Below are 20,783 nucleotides of genomic sequence, written 5' to 3' on the forward strand. Positions count from 1 at the left end.
TATTATTATAGAGTCTGCTAACTATAGTGTATTATTGACTCTACTTAATGTAGGCTACAATTTCTTCTACTTTATATAAACTATTATTGATTCTCTCTACTATAGATTTATACCAATTCTGTTTACTATACACTACTATTGATTTTGATTAAGATAGACTACTATTGATTCTGTTTACCATATACTATTATTGATTCTTTTTACTATAGACTACTATTGATTATATTTTCAATATACTACTATTGATTCTGTTTACTATAGACTGCTATTGATTCTGTTTGGATTGACTACTATTGATTCTGTTTACTATAGACAGTTATTGATTATATTTTCTATACACATTTTATGTTTACTATAAACTACTATTAAATCTGTTTACAATAAACTACAATTGATTTTGTTTTCTATATATTACAATTGATTCTGTTCACTATCAACCTCAGATTGAAAACGTTTTCCACGGACTACATTTGATTCCTTCTACCATTGACTTTTATTGGTTATGTCTACTACAGACTACAATTGATTTTATTTACTATAAACACCAATGATTCTCTTTTCTATACACTACAATTGAATATGTTTACTATAGACTAATATTGATTCTGTTTACCATAGACTAATATTGATTCTGTTTACTATAGACTACAATTGATTATGTTTAGTATATACTACTATTGATTGTGTTTACTATATACTACTATTGATTCTGTTTACTATAGACTACTATTGATTCTGTTTACTATAGTCTACTATTGATTCTGTTTACTATAGACTACTGTTGATTCTGGTTACTATAGAGTAATATTAGTTCTCTTTCCCATAGACTCAATTGATTATGTTTACTGTATACAACAATTGACTCCGTTTACAATAGACTACTACTAATTCCGTTTATTATAGACGATGGTTTATTTCTTTCCCTATATGCTACAATTGGTTATCTTTAATATAGACTAACATTTGTTATGCCTACTATAAACTACTATTTGTTCTGTTTACTATAGACTACTTTTGATTCTGTTTACTATAAACTACTATTGATTCTGTTTACGATATACTACTTTTTATTCTTTTCCTATAAACTACTATTGATTCTGTTTACTATGGACTAATATTGATTTTGTTTCCCATAGACGCAATTGATTCTGTTTAACCCCCTTCCCCACAATCACGCACTTTAACGCATATACCTTTGCCCCACAACCACGCACTTAACACACTTTCAATCCGCATGACTGCGTTTTATCGTTGATGCAGAGAAAAGTGTTTTTTTATATCTTGGGTTGTCAGACAAAATAGTGATGAAGTGAGCGATTTGCCAGATTTATTTGATATTCCAACAGTAGTAAAGGGATATATTAGGGGATACACTACTGCAACGCAGCTCCAAATTGTTTACTGCATAACGGGAAAAATCTAACGCGGTATTGCAGAAGAATTATTCATGTTTAGTTTTATTATTTTATTTGATTATTTCAATTTATTATATATTTACAGGTTTATGAAGATTACTGATTATCAGGAAGATGGTTATTTTAGTAGCATCAGAAAGAGGGGGAGAGTGGGGTGGGGGTAAAAAAAACCATCATAAATTACATCATCAATTTCGTGGTATGCATAAGTTATGTATATCAAACAAAGTATAAAAAATGGGGGGAAATATTTTCTAAAAGACATATGTATATGTATTCTCCTGCGAGGTTAACACAACAGCATTGTTATTTTAAATGAGATAGGACATATGTCAACATTTTCAATTTGGTCATTTTTAGTGTTGATAATGAGACCCTAGTCAAACCCGTGCCTTTCAAAACTCGAACGCACAGATTACGCAACCATAAAAATCATACTACATAAACATTTACTGAAACAAATGAAGTCAGTAATGGACACGAAATCTAACATTTTATTAGATTTTAAATAAAATGATTGGCAAAGTGAAGTACATATGTAAGGGGCGAGATTTAAAGATCGATGTCGGATAAAAATCTAAATTCAAATAGTGATGGGGGGGGGATGAAAACTTCCGCAAGTTTCTGTCATCCGACATCTATTAGATATTAGTGGAAAGAGAAAACGAAGTGACTGTTAAAACCAGATGAAATATTACATTTTAATGAACATTTTAAAATAGTTTTAATGTACGCTTTCTTTTGTGGATAAACAGTGGAAAATTTACACAGATTGTTATTTATACTCGTTTGTCCTTGCCTGTTAATCGATTAGTTTCAACAGTCAACATATTTAGTTTTATGGGGGTGGGGTGGGGTGGGGGGTTCTTGGTAAGAACTATGTGAATTTAGTTTTTTGTCAGACATTGAACTTTTGATCTCGCCCCAAAATCTTTCTTTTTGTTTATCATTATTTTTCTCACTTGAATTCATTGATTTATCGTAGGCTTGGATCTATGCAATTTTTATTTCATTTTTAAAATTTTTTACTTTACAATAAATGAAAGATGAATGACAGAATAAGAAACAATTTTTAATATAGGGGGGGGGGGTGTTAGTGGTGCGCCTTCAATTTGGCCAAGTTTCAGGTAGAATTAGCAGATCAACCATGGACTGACAATTCGTCGTAAAACCCGTGCATTTCAAAACTCGGATTGAACACGCGTGAAGACACAGAGTATTACGTAACCATAAAACAACACTGCTTGCAAAACAAAAGCTCTCGACGTTTTAATTGTATGTATAAAATGAAAATTAAATGTAACGAGATGAATTAATTTTTTTAAAGATTACGTTTACCATTGTCAGAACATCTTCCAAAGAATAAAACGATCTATGCAACAGGAATTTGCTATAAAAACACGAGAATTAGTTTCAAACGAAGGCTTGGATTTGCTTATAATTATCAAATTTTATTGAAGATTGGTCGAGTTTGTGTTAAGATCTATGCAATTATTATTATATTTGTTTTAAAAAAAATGAAGATTCAATAAAAAAGAAATATATGTTTAAGGAAAAGACACTAGTCCATCAATTTTAGTCCCAATAAAATATATTTGCCAATCTGGCCACATGTAGTGTATCTATTGGTAATAAAGCTCGTGTAAGTATTAACTTTACTACATGCATTTAACATAACTCAACACCAAAGTACATAGCATACAGCCAGCCGTGTACGCTGGAGGACGGGCGCTTATCATTCAGACTTATACACAATTGTGAGTGAAAATACACAATACCGTTCCTAAAAATATACTAGTACAATTGCATTTAATAGTACATCAATCCCCTTTGTGAACATCAGAGTCGGCCAGGAAAAACCTAGAATTAAAACGATAAAATCATGAAACATTCTAGGAAGCCTGTATCCGATGTCTTTGCTCCATGATACAGGGAGAGTGTGACGGACCTCACACTTTACAAAGATATAAAATGCTAGATAAAAACTGAAAATAGCAACATTTGTCCTATCTGCATGAACGCCGGCTAGAAAGTGACCAGCCTAACAAAACCCGCTTACTCCTCGCGACAGTATACTACCCCCTATTGGTCAATATTATAATGGAACAAAACAACTTCATCAAAACACGCTACTACATGTATAACGTGAATACATCATTTTCCCGTTTTTACTAGCGAACCGAGGAATAATATATTTATCAAATCTCGGTGCACTGGTACACGGGAAATGTTGCGAAATCATACATAGATACACTGTAACAAGGCAAATGCACATATGTAAATCTTCTACCATTTAATTAAGATACAATTACCAGTAAAATGCGCATTTTTCAGCGCATAAAATGATTTGCAAAATGAATGGTGACAAAATAAACACGAGAGTCAAATATCTAAAGACTGGGTTTTAGTTTAGATTTATGTAATCATTACTTTTAACCAATTCTAAAAGTGGGTACATTAGCTAGTTGATATGTATGTTAAATGTAGAAACACAATATACTTGCTTATAATATTCAGTGTTTCATTGGATCAGTTGTTAAGAACAATGTGCACATGTAAGTATTTATCAAATAATTATTATATCATAAATTTTATATTTTCTTTTATCACACTATGACTGCTTGATATGGGCCGTTTCATCCAATTTTTAGAATAGAAAGAAAATAAATGTAGTTTTAAATTCATTTTAATAGAATTACAAATGCTGTGATAAGTTACGATGCGTTCTGATTTCTTTTCAGACCAATCATTTTTTCAAGACATTAACATGTTTGACATACACACACTATCTAATTAATCGCAGTCGGACGGAGATTGAGGCAGTTTTAGTTGATGAACACTCCTCCCCTTCCACGATTTAGGACTTGAAGTTTGGACAACCTCCCCTATTTTTATTTCCTTGCCAATAATTTTAGACAAGACAGGTTCGCCCCCCCCCCCCCTCCATTTCGATGTTGTTGAAAAGACGATGCTACGTGCCTGTAAGAGGAAGCATATCTAGGCCTCGCACTGACATAGCTCGTAATCGGAACATACAGGACACCGCAAAAGACAATTGCAAGGTGTATACAGTGCATTTTTGAAATTTCTGTTCTAAAGTACACACACCCCAAAGTAGGACACGGCATACGGATGCGGACAGTGTAATGTAAAGCGGTGCTTTGTTGTTTTTTTTCCACATCTTGTTTTGAACATTGAAGAGAATTTATGCATGCGTCAAAATATTTTCAACTACATAGGCGAATTCTTATTTACAAAACATGATGTAATATATTCGTTTATTTTTATTAAGTAAAGTTTGAATCAGTCGTCAGTATAAATGAATATGTTAAACCTTGTCCAAAACTAAATTGATTACGTTTTTTCTTTGAAATCAAGATGAAATTTTATGATTTTTTATGATAAGAATGTTTTAATTAAAACAAATAATATATAGAACATATCGAAGGAAAAAACAACGTTGGAAATACAGATCTTTTGATATAATTTTGAAAAATACTAGTAGATAAAGAAGTATTCATTTGTGGCATTTCTTTTGTTATACAAACATACATGTAGAATAATTAATTTTTAAAAAAGGCAAATTTTGTATTATAAATATTTTCACAAGAAAATATTTTGCCCTATATTTATCGTAATCATGCTTCCACTCCCGATTCGACAGTCTTACAGTATCATCTTTTATCAGAACTATCAACGATAAACTAACAGAATATATAACAATGGAAAACGTAGTGAAGAAATATGTTAAAAATTCCGAATTTTCACAAATCGACCCCAAAGCGCTGTGGAGAAAAGGGTAACGTCATCATTCAGCTGCGAAAGCAAATGCTACTGTTACGTCATAGGCGGCGTAATAGGCAAAGGGTTAATATAGATTACTATTTGTTCTGTTTACTATAGACTACTATTGATTATGCTTACTATGAACTACTATTGATTTTGTTTCCCATAGACCCATTTGATTCTGTTTAACATAGATTACTATTTGTTCTGTTTACTATACACTACTTTTGATTCTATTCACTATAGACTGCTATTGATTCTGTTTACTATAGGCTACTTTTGATTAGGTCTACTATTTACTATTATTGATTCTGTTTACTATACACTATAAATGATTTTGTTTACTGCAGACTACAATTGATTTTGTTTACTATATACTGCTATTAATTCTGTTTACTGTAGGCTACTTTTGATTAGGTCTACTATTTACTATTATTGATTCTGTTTACTATACACTACAAATGATTTTGTTTACTGCAGACTACAATTTATTTTGTTTACTATAGACTGCTATTGATTATATTTGCTTTATACAACACTTGATTCTGTTTACTTTATACTACTATTGATTCAATATACTATATACTATCAATGTATTATAGATTCTGTTTACTATATACTACTATTGATTCAATATACTATATACTATCAATGTATTATAGATTCTGTTTACTTTATACTACTATTGATTCAATATACTATATACTATCAATGTATTATAGATTATGTTTACTTTATACTACTATTGATTCAATATACTATATACTATCAATGTATTATAGATTCTGTTTACTTTATACTACTATTGATTCAATATACTATATACTATCAATGTATTATAGATTCTGTTTACTTTATACTACTATTGATTCAATATACTATATACTATCAATGTATTATAGATTCTGTTTACTTTATACTACTATTGATTCAATATACTATATACTATCAATGTATTATAGATTCTGTTTACTTTATACTACTATTGATTCAATATACTATATACTATCAATGTATTATAGATTCTGTTTACTTTATACTACTATTGATTCAATATACTATATACTATCAATGTATTATAGATTCTGTTTACTTTATACTATTATTGATTCAATATACTATATACTATCAATGTATTATAGATTCTGTTTACTAAACACCACTATTGCTTGGGTTTATAACCTACAATTACGTCTGATTACCACAGACCACTATTGATTATGTGTACTCTAGACTACCATTGTTATGAGATTGATCACTGTTTGTTAGGCCATTTGTTTTAAAAAAATTGGTTTAGGATTTCAAAATTTTCAAATCCGTTGGGAGGAGGTAAAAAAAAAGTTCAAATGACAAAATGTTAAGTAATAAAAATGAACTTGATTTGAGGTCAATGTCTTATCATCAACTTTAATATTCTCTTCACTGTCAACTTAACAGCTTAAGACGGTGGTATATAGCGACTATTGTGCAATATGGCAATAATGCTGTTTCCTTCAAAAATGATATTTGTTTATTAAATTAACTTCCTATCATTATCAAATGTCCATTGTTTACCGTTTATTTATGTAAATCCCAAAATAAAAGAACCACATCGTTTTTCCATTCAAAAGATGGCAACCATGGCGTATATAGGGACGCACTAATCACCTGAAGTACTAAAATTCTAACTGACCTTACCAAGCTTATATTTTGTTTAAAAATTTACTTTTTAAAGTCTTATTTATGAAGTCAAGTAAAGTTATAAATAAAATTCATGAAACCTATAAACATTTATTAAAAAATTCTGAATTTTATATAAGTGAGATCAATTTATTGTTGGTAGTGAACAAATTCTATACAATGAATGAATTCAATAATGTTAAATATGTTTTCAACCTCCTTCAATATATGAAGAATTACACATATTAATTATGAAGAATATTTCTTTAAAATTCATTAATAAGAATTTAAAAGTGTATCCTCAGCAAAATGTATGCATGGTAAGGTCAGGCAGGGTTATACTTGTTTTGGTGATTAGTGCAACCCAACGTACGTCATGGATGCCCTCTGAAAACAAGTGTTTGTTTTTATTTTGGGATTTACATATCTAAATGGTATGCAATGCATAACTAATGCTAATTAGAAGTTAGATTCATAAACATATAACTTATTGGAAGCAAAAACAGTGTTACTAAGGTGCAGAATAATTGTTAGGACCGGCTGAAGTTGACTGATATTCCACACATGACACATGGATATTATGGACTGTCCCGAGATTTCAACGATCGACGGAGGCGTCTGTCCAAATATCCAGTCCAACAGAATCTATTTTCTTTTCTTTCTTTCTTTTTTTTTTTGTTTGTTTGGGGGTTTTTTTGTGAAAAGGAAAAATTACAGCGTCGGAAATATAAAAAAGAGTGACAAACCATTTTTTTTTTTCCAACATCCCAAAAAACCAGTGCGGCGGATAATAACCAACTCAATAAAAAAAAAGGCCTTATCTTCACCTTTCATTGATTCTCCTTACTATAAACTACGATTTATTTTATCAACTCTGAACTACTATAAATTCTGTTTGTCATAGACTACTATTGATGCTGTTTACTATGGACTAAAATTGAACTCCAGCATGCTTTTTATTTCAAGTTGAGAGTACTTGTGCGTGGAGTCAGAGTGGTGTTTAACAAAGTAAGTTTTTAGATGACTGATCACTAGATAGAAATATTTGCGTTTTTTTTTTGTTGTTGTTGATGAAAGAACTGTCTATATGTCAAAAAGTCTAGTTTTTTTAATTTATCGTTAGGAATGGTGGTGTAAAATATTTTCTGATTTCAAGTTTACTAAAAGTTCTTCAGGGTTTTTTTTTAATCCACATTTCATTTGCACCACATCTTGCATATGTAGTTTTTCTGGATCCAGCGATGTATCTTTGTTTGTAGAGATTTTATGTAGTTTAGGAATCCAATATAGGTAATTTATTTACAAATAATAATTGAAAGAAAGTGTAACAATAGCAAAATACTCTCTTAGGGTAATTAAACAATCAATATCAAAAGCCGTCCCAAACAGAATGCACACACACAAAACTGGTAATTTCAAAATTCTAGTTCCTAGATATGAAAGTAATTCAAAAATACCTAAAGTGTCTAACCAGACCTTTTCTAATTAAAGCTTTTTATCATTAGAATTCTAGTGTATATAAAATAAGAATGAATTTTCTAGTACAATATTGAAAGAAAATTATGATGCAACCATCTTCATCTTTCTACTAAAGAAGTGCACCTGAGATCTAGAACAATCTAGGTGAAAGGTGTCAGTTGAGTGTCAGTAGTACACAGCAATAAATAAGCATCCAACTCTATAACAATCTAGGTCAAAGGTTTCAGTTGCGCACAAGTAGTACAAACAGTACAAATGAAAAAAAAAGTTTAGCAACAAAACTATCAATGGAGACCTAACAAATATTGACCACTTGACGCGCAAGATGTGGAATCGGGTGAGTATGAGGACAAAACAGTCCCTGTCTAAAAACGGGGCACTGGCCACAACAAAGGTGAAATCAGTTGCCTAGGAGGGGTAAATGTCATCTGTCCCCCAATCACAACCGATGTGGACCCTATATTTTAATTAAGTAAACGGAGTAATACGTAGTGAACATATGTGTGCCTATCTGATTACCAGAAATCTTGATTTCTAAACCTCTCTTCAAGGCCATCCTCCTATGATAAACTATGATGGCTGCACTGTATATGGTTCATGGAGGTCAAAAAAGTTTTGTGCTTCCCTACTCTTAATTTGTGTATTCATTATATAATAGCTCTAAAATGTCATTGCTATTTCGGATTCAGCATCACTGAAGAGACATTATTTGTCAAAATGCGCATCTGATGCATCAAAATTGGTACCGAATAAGTTCTACATTATTACCACTGGGTCGAGGCCCCTGCTGGTGGACTGCTCGTCCCCGAGGGTCTCTACAGCCCAGTAGCTAAGTACTTCGTTACTAGCTTGAAAATACGGATGTATATTTAATTGCTGTTATAAAATTTAGAAATTCATTTCAAAATTAAGGATTATCTCCCTCACGCATAGCTCTTATCCTGAGACGAATTTGACTCCACTTTTTGGCACACTGTTTTTGCCTATAATAGCTCTAAAACTTCATTGTTACTTCGGATTTCAAACATTTCGGTTCAGCATAACTGAAGAGACATTATTTGTCGAAATGCGCATCTGGTGCATCAAAATTGGTACCGTATAAGTTTTATATTGATCACATTTGTTATCTTCACTTTTGCACGATTTACAGTTGAAATTAAGTGTAACACCATTGTAAAAAAAATCAGTATTTTTTGCATTCAAATATCTGCTTTTACGGAAAGGGAACTCGACTAAAATTGAATAAAACAGATGATATCGAATATATTGGATGCGAAAAGCTTTATGAATATCTCTATCGTAGAGATGTACAACTCCTCACCGAGCGAACAGGATTGTAATCACACTCTCAAAACTCTAAGTCACACTTCCTGGCTCAATCGTTTCTACAGTACCATGTGTACTATAAACCACAGGCACCTGAAGTATGAATATTACTACCCCCCCGCCCCTTTTTTGCCCAACTATCTATTTTGTATTGCTTATAGGAGTTATGAGATTGATCACTGTTCGTTATCTTCACCTTGCATCTAGAACAATCTAAGTCACTGGTGTCAATGAAGTGCAAGTAGTACACAGCAAGAAATAAACATCCAACTCTAGAACAATCTAGATCATTGGTGTCAGTTGAGTGCAAGTAGTACACAACAGTACAAATGAAAAAGTTTTATCAATAAAAATATAAATGGAGCCATAGCACATACAGATCACTTGCCGCACTAGAGGTGCAATCGGGTGACAATGAGGAGTAAACGTCCCATGTACCCCGATCACAACCGTCATGGGCCCTATACCTCGAACAAGTAAACAGTGTAATCCGTAGTGAAAATATGTGTGCGTATCTGATGGCAAGTGATCTTGATCCGTAAGCTCCTATTCAAGACCATCATCCTGTGAAGAAACGTTAATTGCTTGTCACCCATCCCTGACTGATTCAAACTGGTATGTCTGTGCCACGAAATCAGGCAGTTTGTCAGAAAACATAATTCTGTCTATATCCATTAAATTAACGAGATACTTCGTTAATGCAATACAAGTAACTATGGTTTTTTAAATATCCAAATATGCACCAATTAACATTTACAGGTATAACCGATCTATATTATGAAAAGGGGAAGATAGCGAGCAGTATTCAATCTCAAAACGATACTTTGAGCTGAAATTAGAAAAATAAACAAGAATATTTCCTTAAGTGCACACCTACAATGAATTGTTCGTATAAAATCTAAAGCTTAAAGCGGGATCGCCATGTATTCGGACATTGTAACGATGATTGTCTGGCTGCTAAGAAAGTGAAAATGGAATTTGACGTGTCTAACAACATATTTAGTTTGCTTTCAAATGTTACATCATTTCATGAATTATAAACCAGGATTTATTTTGTTTACTAAACTCGAGGGTTGATTTCAAGTTCTTTCGATTTTTTAATCCACATTTTATTTCACCACTATTGGCATATGTAATTGCAGAGTACGTTTGAAGTTTTTCCTTCACAGCTCTTTTTAGCAAAGACAGGGACTTGATAAAACACTTAACTGGACCCAGGAATAGATATTAGTTTGTAAAGTGTTTTTTTCCTGACGTTTAGGAAGTCAGTATAGGTACGATACCTCCTATTCATCCGACATTGTGACTGGGATATTAAATATGTGTAAAACCGAAGCATGGTTTTGAAGAACTTCATCTTTTAAAAAACAGTTGGAGTATACGCATAATTAGTAAAAGTGGAATTCATGACAGCATCTGACCTAATGATATGTTGTATTGGCAAACTATATCGTTAAAACGACCATAGAATTTGCAAAATCCTTTGCTTCAATTGAGACGGTTGAAACTCCTATACTTATATTAATAATAATAATAATATTATTATTTGTCTATTTAGTTGAGGATTTAAACGAAAAATGCCAGTACAGGGGATAATACTGACAAAGTAAACTTCTTAAAAATGTCAATCGCACTACACTTCAGTTCGTTTAGATGACGTATTGTGTATCAGAACTCTAGGAACTGCATGTCAAGTAGGATGCAATGCTACTGTATATGTATTATCCACCGTCAATTTCCCATGTTTATGTAGCTATATTCCATTATCACTTGCATATGTTGTTTATATCTCCCAACTGATTCGATACGCAAGAGCTTGTTCTTCGTGTGGTCAGTTTTTAAATCGATGTAAGCTACTGACAAACAAGTTGATGGTAAAGGGTTTAACAGTCTCGATTGAAGTCAGCATATCGCAAATTCTATGGTCGTTACAACGATCTAGTTCGTCAATACAACCTATCATTTGGTAAAATCCTGTCTGACATAGTCCATACCTATTATTAGGCCGTTCCTGTCACACTGGTTTTGAATACGGGTGACTCCTTTTACCTGATTAGGATATAGGGTTCATAGCGGGTGTGACCTGTCGACAGGGATGTTTACTCCTACTAGACACCTAATCCCACCTCTGGTGTGTCCAGGGGTCCGTGTTTGCCCAACTATCTATTTTGTGTTGCTTGTGGGAGTTATGAGATTGATCACTGTTCGTTATCTTCACCTTTCACATTACTTTTGATTCTGTTTACTATGGACTACTACAGATTTTGTTTATTTTAGACCACTATTGATTATGTTTACTATATACTACCATTGATTGTTTTCATTATAGAATACTATGAGTTGTCTTTGGCTTTACCAGAGACTGCTATTGATTCTGTTTTCTATAGACTAATATCGATTCTGTTTGATTTAAAATTAAATAAGACAAATTTTATAGAATATAGTATAAGCAAAAAGTATCATCAATATTGTTATCGTAGAGATGTACAGTTCCAGAGACCAAAAACAATTGTATTCACACACTCAAAACTTCAAGTCACACTAAGTAACTAAATCGATTCTATAGTACCCTTTGTACCAAGAAAATCTTTAGATTGTTTTAAAGAATACAGTTGCTAGTCAGTGGTATATTTCTGACTCGCATTTCTCTTTAAAATCCATTGCAAACAAGGTTCTGGGGAAACTAACATAGATTTCAACATGTCTAAAGATTGATAGGTGTCGATGTGGTGGATATCTGTGTTAAAATTGATAGAATGTAACAGCAAATTCACAGTGACTTGATAATTTAATCTTGCATGCATGTAATAGAGGCATAATTTGCTAAGTCTCAATATGTATCGTGGTGTTACGTATTCATTTTTAGAAGATCATACTGTTGTGTTGATTTTGTTCCGTTTTCAAGTTTACAAGAAAATACACTTATAAAATTTGTAAATTCACGACCCTGGAAAATGCTGTCTATAGTATATCTTTTATTTGATTGTTATGCAGCGCACTGAATGTAAATGGGATGTATATAGTTAAAGTCAGTGCTGTCTCTGATATAGTAATTTCAAAAACTGTTTTTGAGAACCAGTATCATGATTTATAACCACTACTTTACTTCTTCACAACATGAGCTTAAAAAGCATGGTATCATTGCTCTGTTGGTACTTTCAAGATTGACGAGTGATTCTAATTCAGAGAAATATCGCCACATGATTCAATAAAACTGTGCGTTTGTCTAGAAATAAGTGAGACATGATGTAATCATTTAATATAGCTAATGACAATCTTCACAAATATTTTCTTTCTTATTTTGGTATAAAAGACATTGATAATGTGTACGGTTCTAGTCTAGCATCAACACTGCGGTATGGTGAACCTGGTTTCTGAAGTTATTTCCTCCTTATTATTTATTGTCATGCTACATAAATTGATCTATGGTTATTTGAATGTGATTTTAAGTCAAATCTTAGCGCCCAAGCCGTAGCAAGTGTTGCTATTTAGCGTGTCAGAATCCACCGCGACATCGGATATCCGTTTAATGTTATTAACTAAAACGCAACACTCTCACTTCTTCATGGCGAGCGGGTGACAAACAGGTCTTGAGCCCAAATGTCTTGGTTACAACGTTATAATCAATGAGCTACCATTATCGTTGACATGATAGAAAAATATTTTAGAATTGTCGATATTATTAGAATTTAAAAAAAAACCACCGACCTGACCAACGACACGAACAATTCCATAAGCCCGAATCATGTCCCGTTCCTTCCTCATTAAAGGTCATAGGAGACGTTTTTTTAACAATGCCTTTTTTCTCCATAATTATCAGCTTTGCTCATTAGACTCCTCATAAAAATGCTTTTTGTATATTAATAACGATATTAACGCTAAGAAATTGAAGTGCTAAGGTACTTTGATTAGAAAAGCGTTACCCAATTATCGTTCCAGATTCCCAGATTTGGGGATTTCATAAGAGACCACAATCAGATTTGCGAATCAAAACAAAAGCAAGGCCATATATGATTAATTTGCAACTAGAGGCGTTTGTTATGCAAGGATATTACTTTGAACTCATAATTATTGCAAATGCAAGCCACATTGACGATTTTTCATCGGAGGACGAACAATATCGGAGATCGATCAAGATCTTACTTATTCCGAATCGGTTGAAATAATGATAAATGTATTGGATGATAATTTTCAGATAATATTATCTGATGATAATAAGAGAAGTATATACTAGCGGAAAAAAAGAAACTGTGCATTATAAAATTTAGTATATTTGTTCTATATTTATTGTTTATATTTATAAAATCTAAACAATCGATAAAGGTGATGTTTTTTTTTAAAATATCGGATTGAAGCCATCTCAGATGCACGGACTTTTCTATGGTTAATGAACAGATGTTTATTGAAGTGTTCGTACGCACTAGTTTTACTGGCCAAGACTGTTTGGAGTAAGAAGTGTAAAAGGTTTGTTTGCACCTTATTCGTTAAGGAAAGCACTTTAATTTTGACAAAATTTACCCTTCTTTCATGCCACGAATCAGCGAAAACCAACGTAATCGTGCTGTTGGAATGCTTCAAACAGGAATGGCACAAACTATCGCAGCAAGACACTTTGGAGTTCATCAGAAAACCATCCAGTCATTATGGAGACGTTTCCAACAATCTTGTAACACTCGGGATCGACCACGTTCTGGGCGTTCTCGAGTGACGTCGTGTCGACAGGACAGCCACATTAGACTTGTGCACCTGATAAATCGTTTCCAGACAGCAAGTTTGACTGCTCGTAGCATTACATGACTTCGACCAATCAGTCCAGGAACTGTGCGTAATCGTCTGCGCGGGCACAACATCAGACAAATACGTCCAGCGGTGCGCCCAATACTGCTCCAATGACATCGTATCGCTAGACTAGCGTGGTGCAGACGACATCTGCGATTCAGAATACAGGACGTGGCCAATATCTTTTTCACTGATGAATCCAGATTAATTTGTAGAGTGTATCGTCGCGTTGGAGAGCGGTATGAGGACGCTTGTGTTGTGTAACGTCGACAATTCGGTGGAGGTAGAGTTATGGTGTGGGGTGGAATAGCAGCACGTGGAAGGACCCCTCTACAAATTGTCGATAGAAATCTCACCGGCGTACCTATCGAAACGAAATCATTTGGTGTCATGTGATACCCTTCATACAGAGACAGCAAGATCACAACACTCTGCAGCAAGACAACCCAAGGTCAAATGTTACACGTGTAGTCAGGGACTATTCTATTCAACAGAATGTCGATGTGTTGCCTTGGTCAGCTGTTTTCCCCGATTTATCGCCGATCCAACACATCTGGGATGAAATGGAACGACGTCTACGCCGTTTACCAAATCAGCCAGTGGCATTGGCTGATTTAGGCCGGGCTTTAACAAACATCTAGAACAACACCCCTCAAGCATTTCTGAACACTTTAGTGGCATCAATGCCAAGCATGCGTGAATGCAAATGGTGGTCACATGCGATATTAACTTTGTTAATTCAAGTTCGAATACCAGTGCCTTTCGAGTGTGCTGAAATTGACGTTATTCGACGTTAACATTAATGGACTATGAAATGTTTTAATGAATACATTTGCTAACAGTATTACAAAAAAAAAATTGGTTCAGTGTTAATTTTTTTTTAGTATTTTTTGATATATTAAATAATGCACAGTTTCTTTTTTTTCCGCCAGTGTAGATATTTATTACTTGCAATATTTCTAACCACATTCAGACACGCAGGATTGTGTGTTTGTTTGTTTTTTTCAAAAGGGCGAGTCAAGTTGAAATTTGACTGCGTGCCTAAATCCCACCCTGATTTGGATATATCTTTTAGACAGACCAGATTTTCCTTTGCACACATAATGAGCGCCGTATTTTGAATTTCTTTCTATTAGATTTTTAAATGCAATGTGTGCAGCTACTTCAGTTTAACAAGTGAATATGCTAATCAATAAATATAAATGGCTAATAAAGATTCTTTTACAATCAAATTTGCGACATTAGGGCCTATATGAAGAATAATTCTTCGTTATCACTTTACAAAATGTTGTTTTTTTTAGTAAGGAAACCAAATAACAAATGCGTGCGCCATTAAAAAGATCGCCCCCACTCTTGTATGGCCGTAAACATTACTTTATTTCACTTTATATATAAACTTGTAATTTCAATATCGCGCCATATTTTTTCTGGACATCCTTTTATAAACAGAAAGGGGGGTCTGATACTGCAACTTTCAACACATAACGTTAGATCTAGGCCTATTAATCTTCAATTTACTTACATATTTAGAGAGAACATTCTGATCAGAAGAGCTTGGTGTGAGTATTTCATAGTTCAATTTCATTGACAAATTAAGACATGTAAATACTAAGTTATAAATCTATGTACTACTGTCATTAGGCCAATGCAGTCAACGTTCTGCAGGATGTTCTCGTCTTCACCGTACTTATAGTTGGTCTGTTGTTGAAAATGGTTGGAACTGCATCGGGTCGAAGATTTAATTTCTCATAGGCGTATATACCCATTATTTTGGCTAAAGTAGAGTGTATATGATATGAACGAGACTGATCACCATCAACCCTGTAATCACGGAAAATGATTGCACATCACACAACTTCGAGTTCTGTGTTCACGATGTAGATTTCACACCCAAGTCAATCTGGACGTTGACTACTTTGGACAAAAGTGCATTGAAACAACTGACTTGCTACATTACAGTTAAATGTAAGCACGTTGAACATTTCTATGGCTAAAATCTGCAGCTGTTAATATCAGCAAATACAATATATTGCGTCAAACTTGTCTCTTTTGACGTTATCAAGCAAGGACGACAAGTAATCATCCTATTTTGATACTTCATACCACAGCAACATTTGACGATCGGTAACGTCCGTTACCTTACGATTTTTTTATGACTAATTTATTTACATATATTAAATAATTGAAGAACACATTTTCGTGCAAAACAAATTAATTTTGAAAATCGTCTCCTATGACTTTTAAAACTAAAAAGTTGTACCAATATAAATATAAATGGAGGCCCTACAAAGACAGACCACTGGCAGCAGCAGAGGTGAAATCGGGAACCTAGGACAAGTAAGCATTTCCTTCGACCGATAACACCAGCCGTCAGTCCTTTATGACGATCACGTAAACGGTAGCGAAAATAGTGTGCCTATCTGACGGCTAGATACCTTGATCTGTAAACTCATCTTCAAGACCATCCTCACATAAAGAACCGTTATTTGCGTGTCACACATCCCTGACTGGTAAAACTGATAGGGCTGTACCACGAAATCGGGCAGTTTGTCAGAAAACCGAGATTCAGCCGTATCCATTACATTAACGAAATATTTTGATAAAGCAAAAGCAGTTGTAACGGACGATATTTTAAGATCGTTATGACGACTGTCCGAGAGCAATTGTCATGAGCATGATGTCAGCCTTGGAGTTGGTGTTATATCCAAAGAATTAAGTTTAACCTGGGCTAACACTTTTGTACGAAGAGGGGGGTGGGGGTAATATTTCATAAAGAGATGCCTCATTAAGAAACCTTTGTTTTGGTATATAGACTTTTGACCTGTTGACCTTTACCGCTACTGTGGATACTTAAAATTTTAACCTGGGTTAGATCTTTTGAAACAATGGGGATAGGGTTTTGATATTTGACATATAGATATCTCATGAAGATACGATTATATTTGTAAAAAGATTATTTACCCTGTGACCTTGGACACTGACCTGCTTTTCAATAACGTTAACCAGGGTTATATCTCTTGAAACAAGGGACAGGGTTTTGATATTTCACATATAAATGTATCATGAAGATAAATGTTGGTGTAGATATTTGAGCTAATAACCTTTGCCTTGAACTTTGACCAACTATTCGAAACCTTTTAACTGGGCTATATCTTTTTAAATAAAAGGAATGCAGCTTTGATGTTATGAATATAGATGCGTAATTAGAGTACATTTTTTTGTTACAGGAACTGTTGACCCTGGATTTTGATCTTCTTTTCAAAAACATTAACATTGCCTATATCGTTTGAACCATGGGCATAAGGATTTAATATTTGATATTCAAATACAGCATGCCTATCCCTTCGATGTGGTATCAACGCATTTGACCAAGTAACCTCCGAATTTGACCTATTTTCTTCAAAAACTTTAACCGTTTGAACAGAATGGATAGGTCAATGTACAATCGTGGGGTTTTATTGAGGGATCGAATCGTACATGGTGGATGTAGCTCATTTACATGAATAATATGCGTTGAATCCACTGTACATGATTATCAAAATGAGATACTTACAAACCCCGCCACCTGATTTCACGTGTCATATCATCAATAGGGTTTTGTGTTTACCTACTCTCAATTTCGTATTCATTATATAAGCGTCAGCGTCGCCTTTCTTAAATTAGCTTTTCATCTTTCTTAATTTGTGTGATTCATAACATTTGTGATCTTCACTTTTGCATTATTTACAGTTGGAATTATGTGTAACACTACTGCAGAAAATCACTATTTTTTGCCTTTAATTATCTGTTTTGAAGAAAACTGATAGTATTGAATATATTATAAGCGAAAAGCATTATTAATATCTTTATGGCAGAGATTTACAATTCCACACCGAACATAACAATTGTATTTACACCCTCATTTCTTTAAGTCACACTTACTGGCTCAATCGTTTCTACAATACCCTATGTACTATGCACATAGTGAGATTCTCTGGGAACAAACAGTCTATCATATATATTTCTGACTCGTATTTCTCTTTAAAACACATTTAAAACAATTTTTCTGGGAAACTAACATGGATGACTACATGTGAAAAGATTGGTAAGTGTCAATGTGGTGGATATTGTTGTTAAAATTAATAGACTTTAATTGCAATTTGACATTGACATGATTTTCTGTTTTTGTGTGCATTTGATAGACGATGAAATATATCATTTGGTAAATTTCAATATACATCGATGTATCACGTATCTATTTTTAGATGACCATCCTGTTATATTGATTTTATTTCCTTTTCAAAAGTACATAAAATACACTTACAGGTTTTTTAAATTCACGAGACTGGAGAATGCTGTCTGTGGTATTTCTATTATTTGATTGTCATATAGCCACCTCAATAAAATGTGTACATTTAGTGTCAGTGTTGTTTCTGATATAACACTGATGCAACAAAAGAAATGCAATCAACGGTTTTAGAAAAAAATCGACAACGGGTTCCGCGAATCATAACTAACACGTTACTTCTGCACAATATGAGCTTAAAAACATTGCGATATTGTTATGCAAGAACTTTCAAAATAGTTTGCTGATGATAATTCTGAAAGGTATCATCACATAATTCAATAAAATATGTTTTTTTCTAGAGACAAATGGTGGAACTACTTCATAGAGCAATTTAAAATCTTCACAGATATTGTCTTTATCACGGTGGTATAAAAACACTAATAATTTCACCAATTCTAGTCTAACATCAACACTGTGTTGTGGTGAATATTATTTTCGAAGTTGTTTCCTCCTCATTCTTTGTATACTTATCTATAATTGTTGGTATGTGATTTTTAGCTGAGGCGGCGAATTTATCAGCTGTATATCATTTGTCAGGTATCATAAACGTCTCGTTTTCAAATTAACAGTGCGTCAATGTAGATACTGTTTTCCTTTGTATTTCGTTCACCGTTCCCTCATTATTCGGTCTTTAGTATTCACCGAAATAGAATCTAACTTTAACTAGATGTATCATGAAACAGTTCAGATATTTAACATTGATCAATCGCACAACACCTATACAAACTAGATTTTTAATGGGTTTTAGGAGTTTCTTTTTTTACTTTGAGCACCATTTCTAAATTTCTAAAGTTTTGCTGAATGATACTGTATTTTTCTTGCATTTCGTTTTTTCCGGAACATAATAATTTTTTTTTTCAATATTTATCTGAAAGCGTAGCGCTCAGGACCGAAGCAATGATATTTTTTTAATGCGCCAGATCTCACTGCGACATATAATATACGTAGTAAAGTCATTTACTAACATGCATGATTCTCACTTCTTAATGGCGGATGATTGACGATCGGGTCTGGAAAATTCAGTATCTTGATTACAAATTGGAAGTTATAACCAATGACGAACACTACCGATGATATGATAGACAACGACTGAAATTCAATATAATCTTAGAGTACTCAAAACCGCCGATAAAACCAACAACATACAAAATTCATAAGACTCGTTCCTTACTGAGTACTGTTATGGATCAGTCCTATCATTGATAAAATGGCAGCAGAATGTACTAACATAGACAATAAAACAATTAATAGGATTCATTTACAAATAATAATTGAAATAAAGTGTAACAATAGCAACATACTATATTACGGTAATTAAACAATTAATATTAAAATCCGTGCCAAACAGAATCTACACACACAGAAATAGTAAGTCCGAAATCCTAATTCCCAGTTTTGAAAGAAAGGGGAAGATAACGAACAGTGATTATAAAAATGCCTAAAGTATTTAACCAGGACTTTCCTAATCGGAATTTTTTATCATCAGAGTTCCAGTGTATTTATAATAGTAGTACAACCTTGAAAGACAATGATACAACCATCTTTCTACAACAGAACGTACTCTTGAGGTTTAGAATAATCTAGGTCGCATGTGTCAATGAATTCCAAGTAGTACACAGCCAGAAATAAACATCCGACTGTTAAACAATCTAGGTCAAAGCTGTCCGTTAAGTAGCAATAGTACAAACCAGTACAAATGAAACGAAAAGTTCGCAATCAAAATATAAATGGAGCCGTGGCAAATACGGACCAAAAATCAAAGCATGTATCAATAAACATATATCGGTATGATTAATCTAATCTTTAAGATGAAAGGGTGAAGATCATGAACATAATTTAATCTCAAAACGATACTTTGAGGTAAAATTCAACACAATAAACAAAGGAATTTGCTTGAAAGCATACCTACAATATGTTGTTCGTATAAACCTCATAGCTTAAAATGGGATCGCCATATACTCGGCCATGAAAACGATGGTTGTCGGGATGTTGATATCTTGATCATATAAAAT

At 33.3% G+C, this 20,783-nt stretch overlaps 1 protein-coding gene across 1 annotated transcript in view; it reads right to left on the reverse strand.

Moving 5' to 3' along the window:
• Nucleotides 1-3,235: 3,235 nt before the first annotated feature.
• Nucleotides 3,236-20,783, reverse strand: part of LOC130049767 (uncharacterized) — a 60,123-nt gene continuing 42,575 nt past the window's right edge. The window contains exon 6 of the mRNA XM_056147758.1: nt 3,236-3,275. Coding sequence (XP_056003733.1) covers nt 3,236-3,275 — 40 coding nt within the window. The remainder of the gene's footprint in view (nt 3,276-20,783) is intronic.

This window comes from Ostrea edulis, chromosome 8 (genome assembly GCF_947568905.1).
Source record: "Ostrea edulis chromosome 8, xbOstEdul1.1, whole genome shotgun sequence".
In the NCBI taxonomy this organism is placed as follows: Eukaryota; Metazoa; Mollusca; class Bivalvia; order Ostreida; family Ostreidae; genus Ostrea; species Ostrea edulis.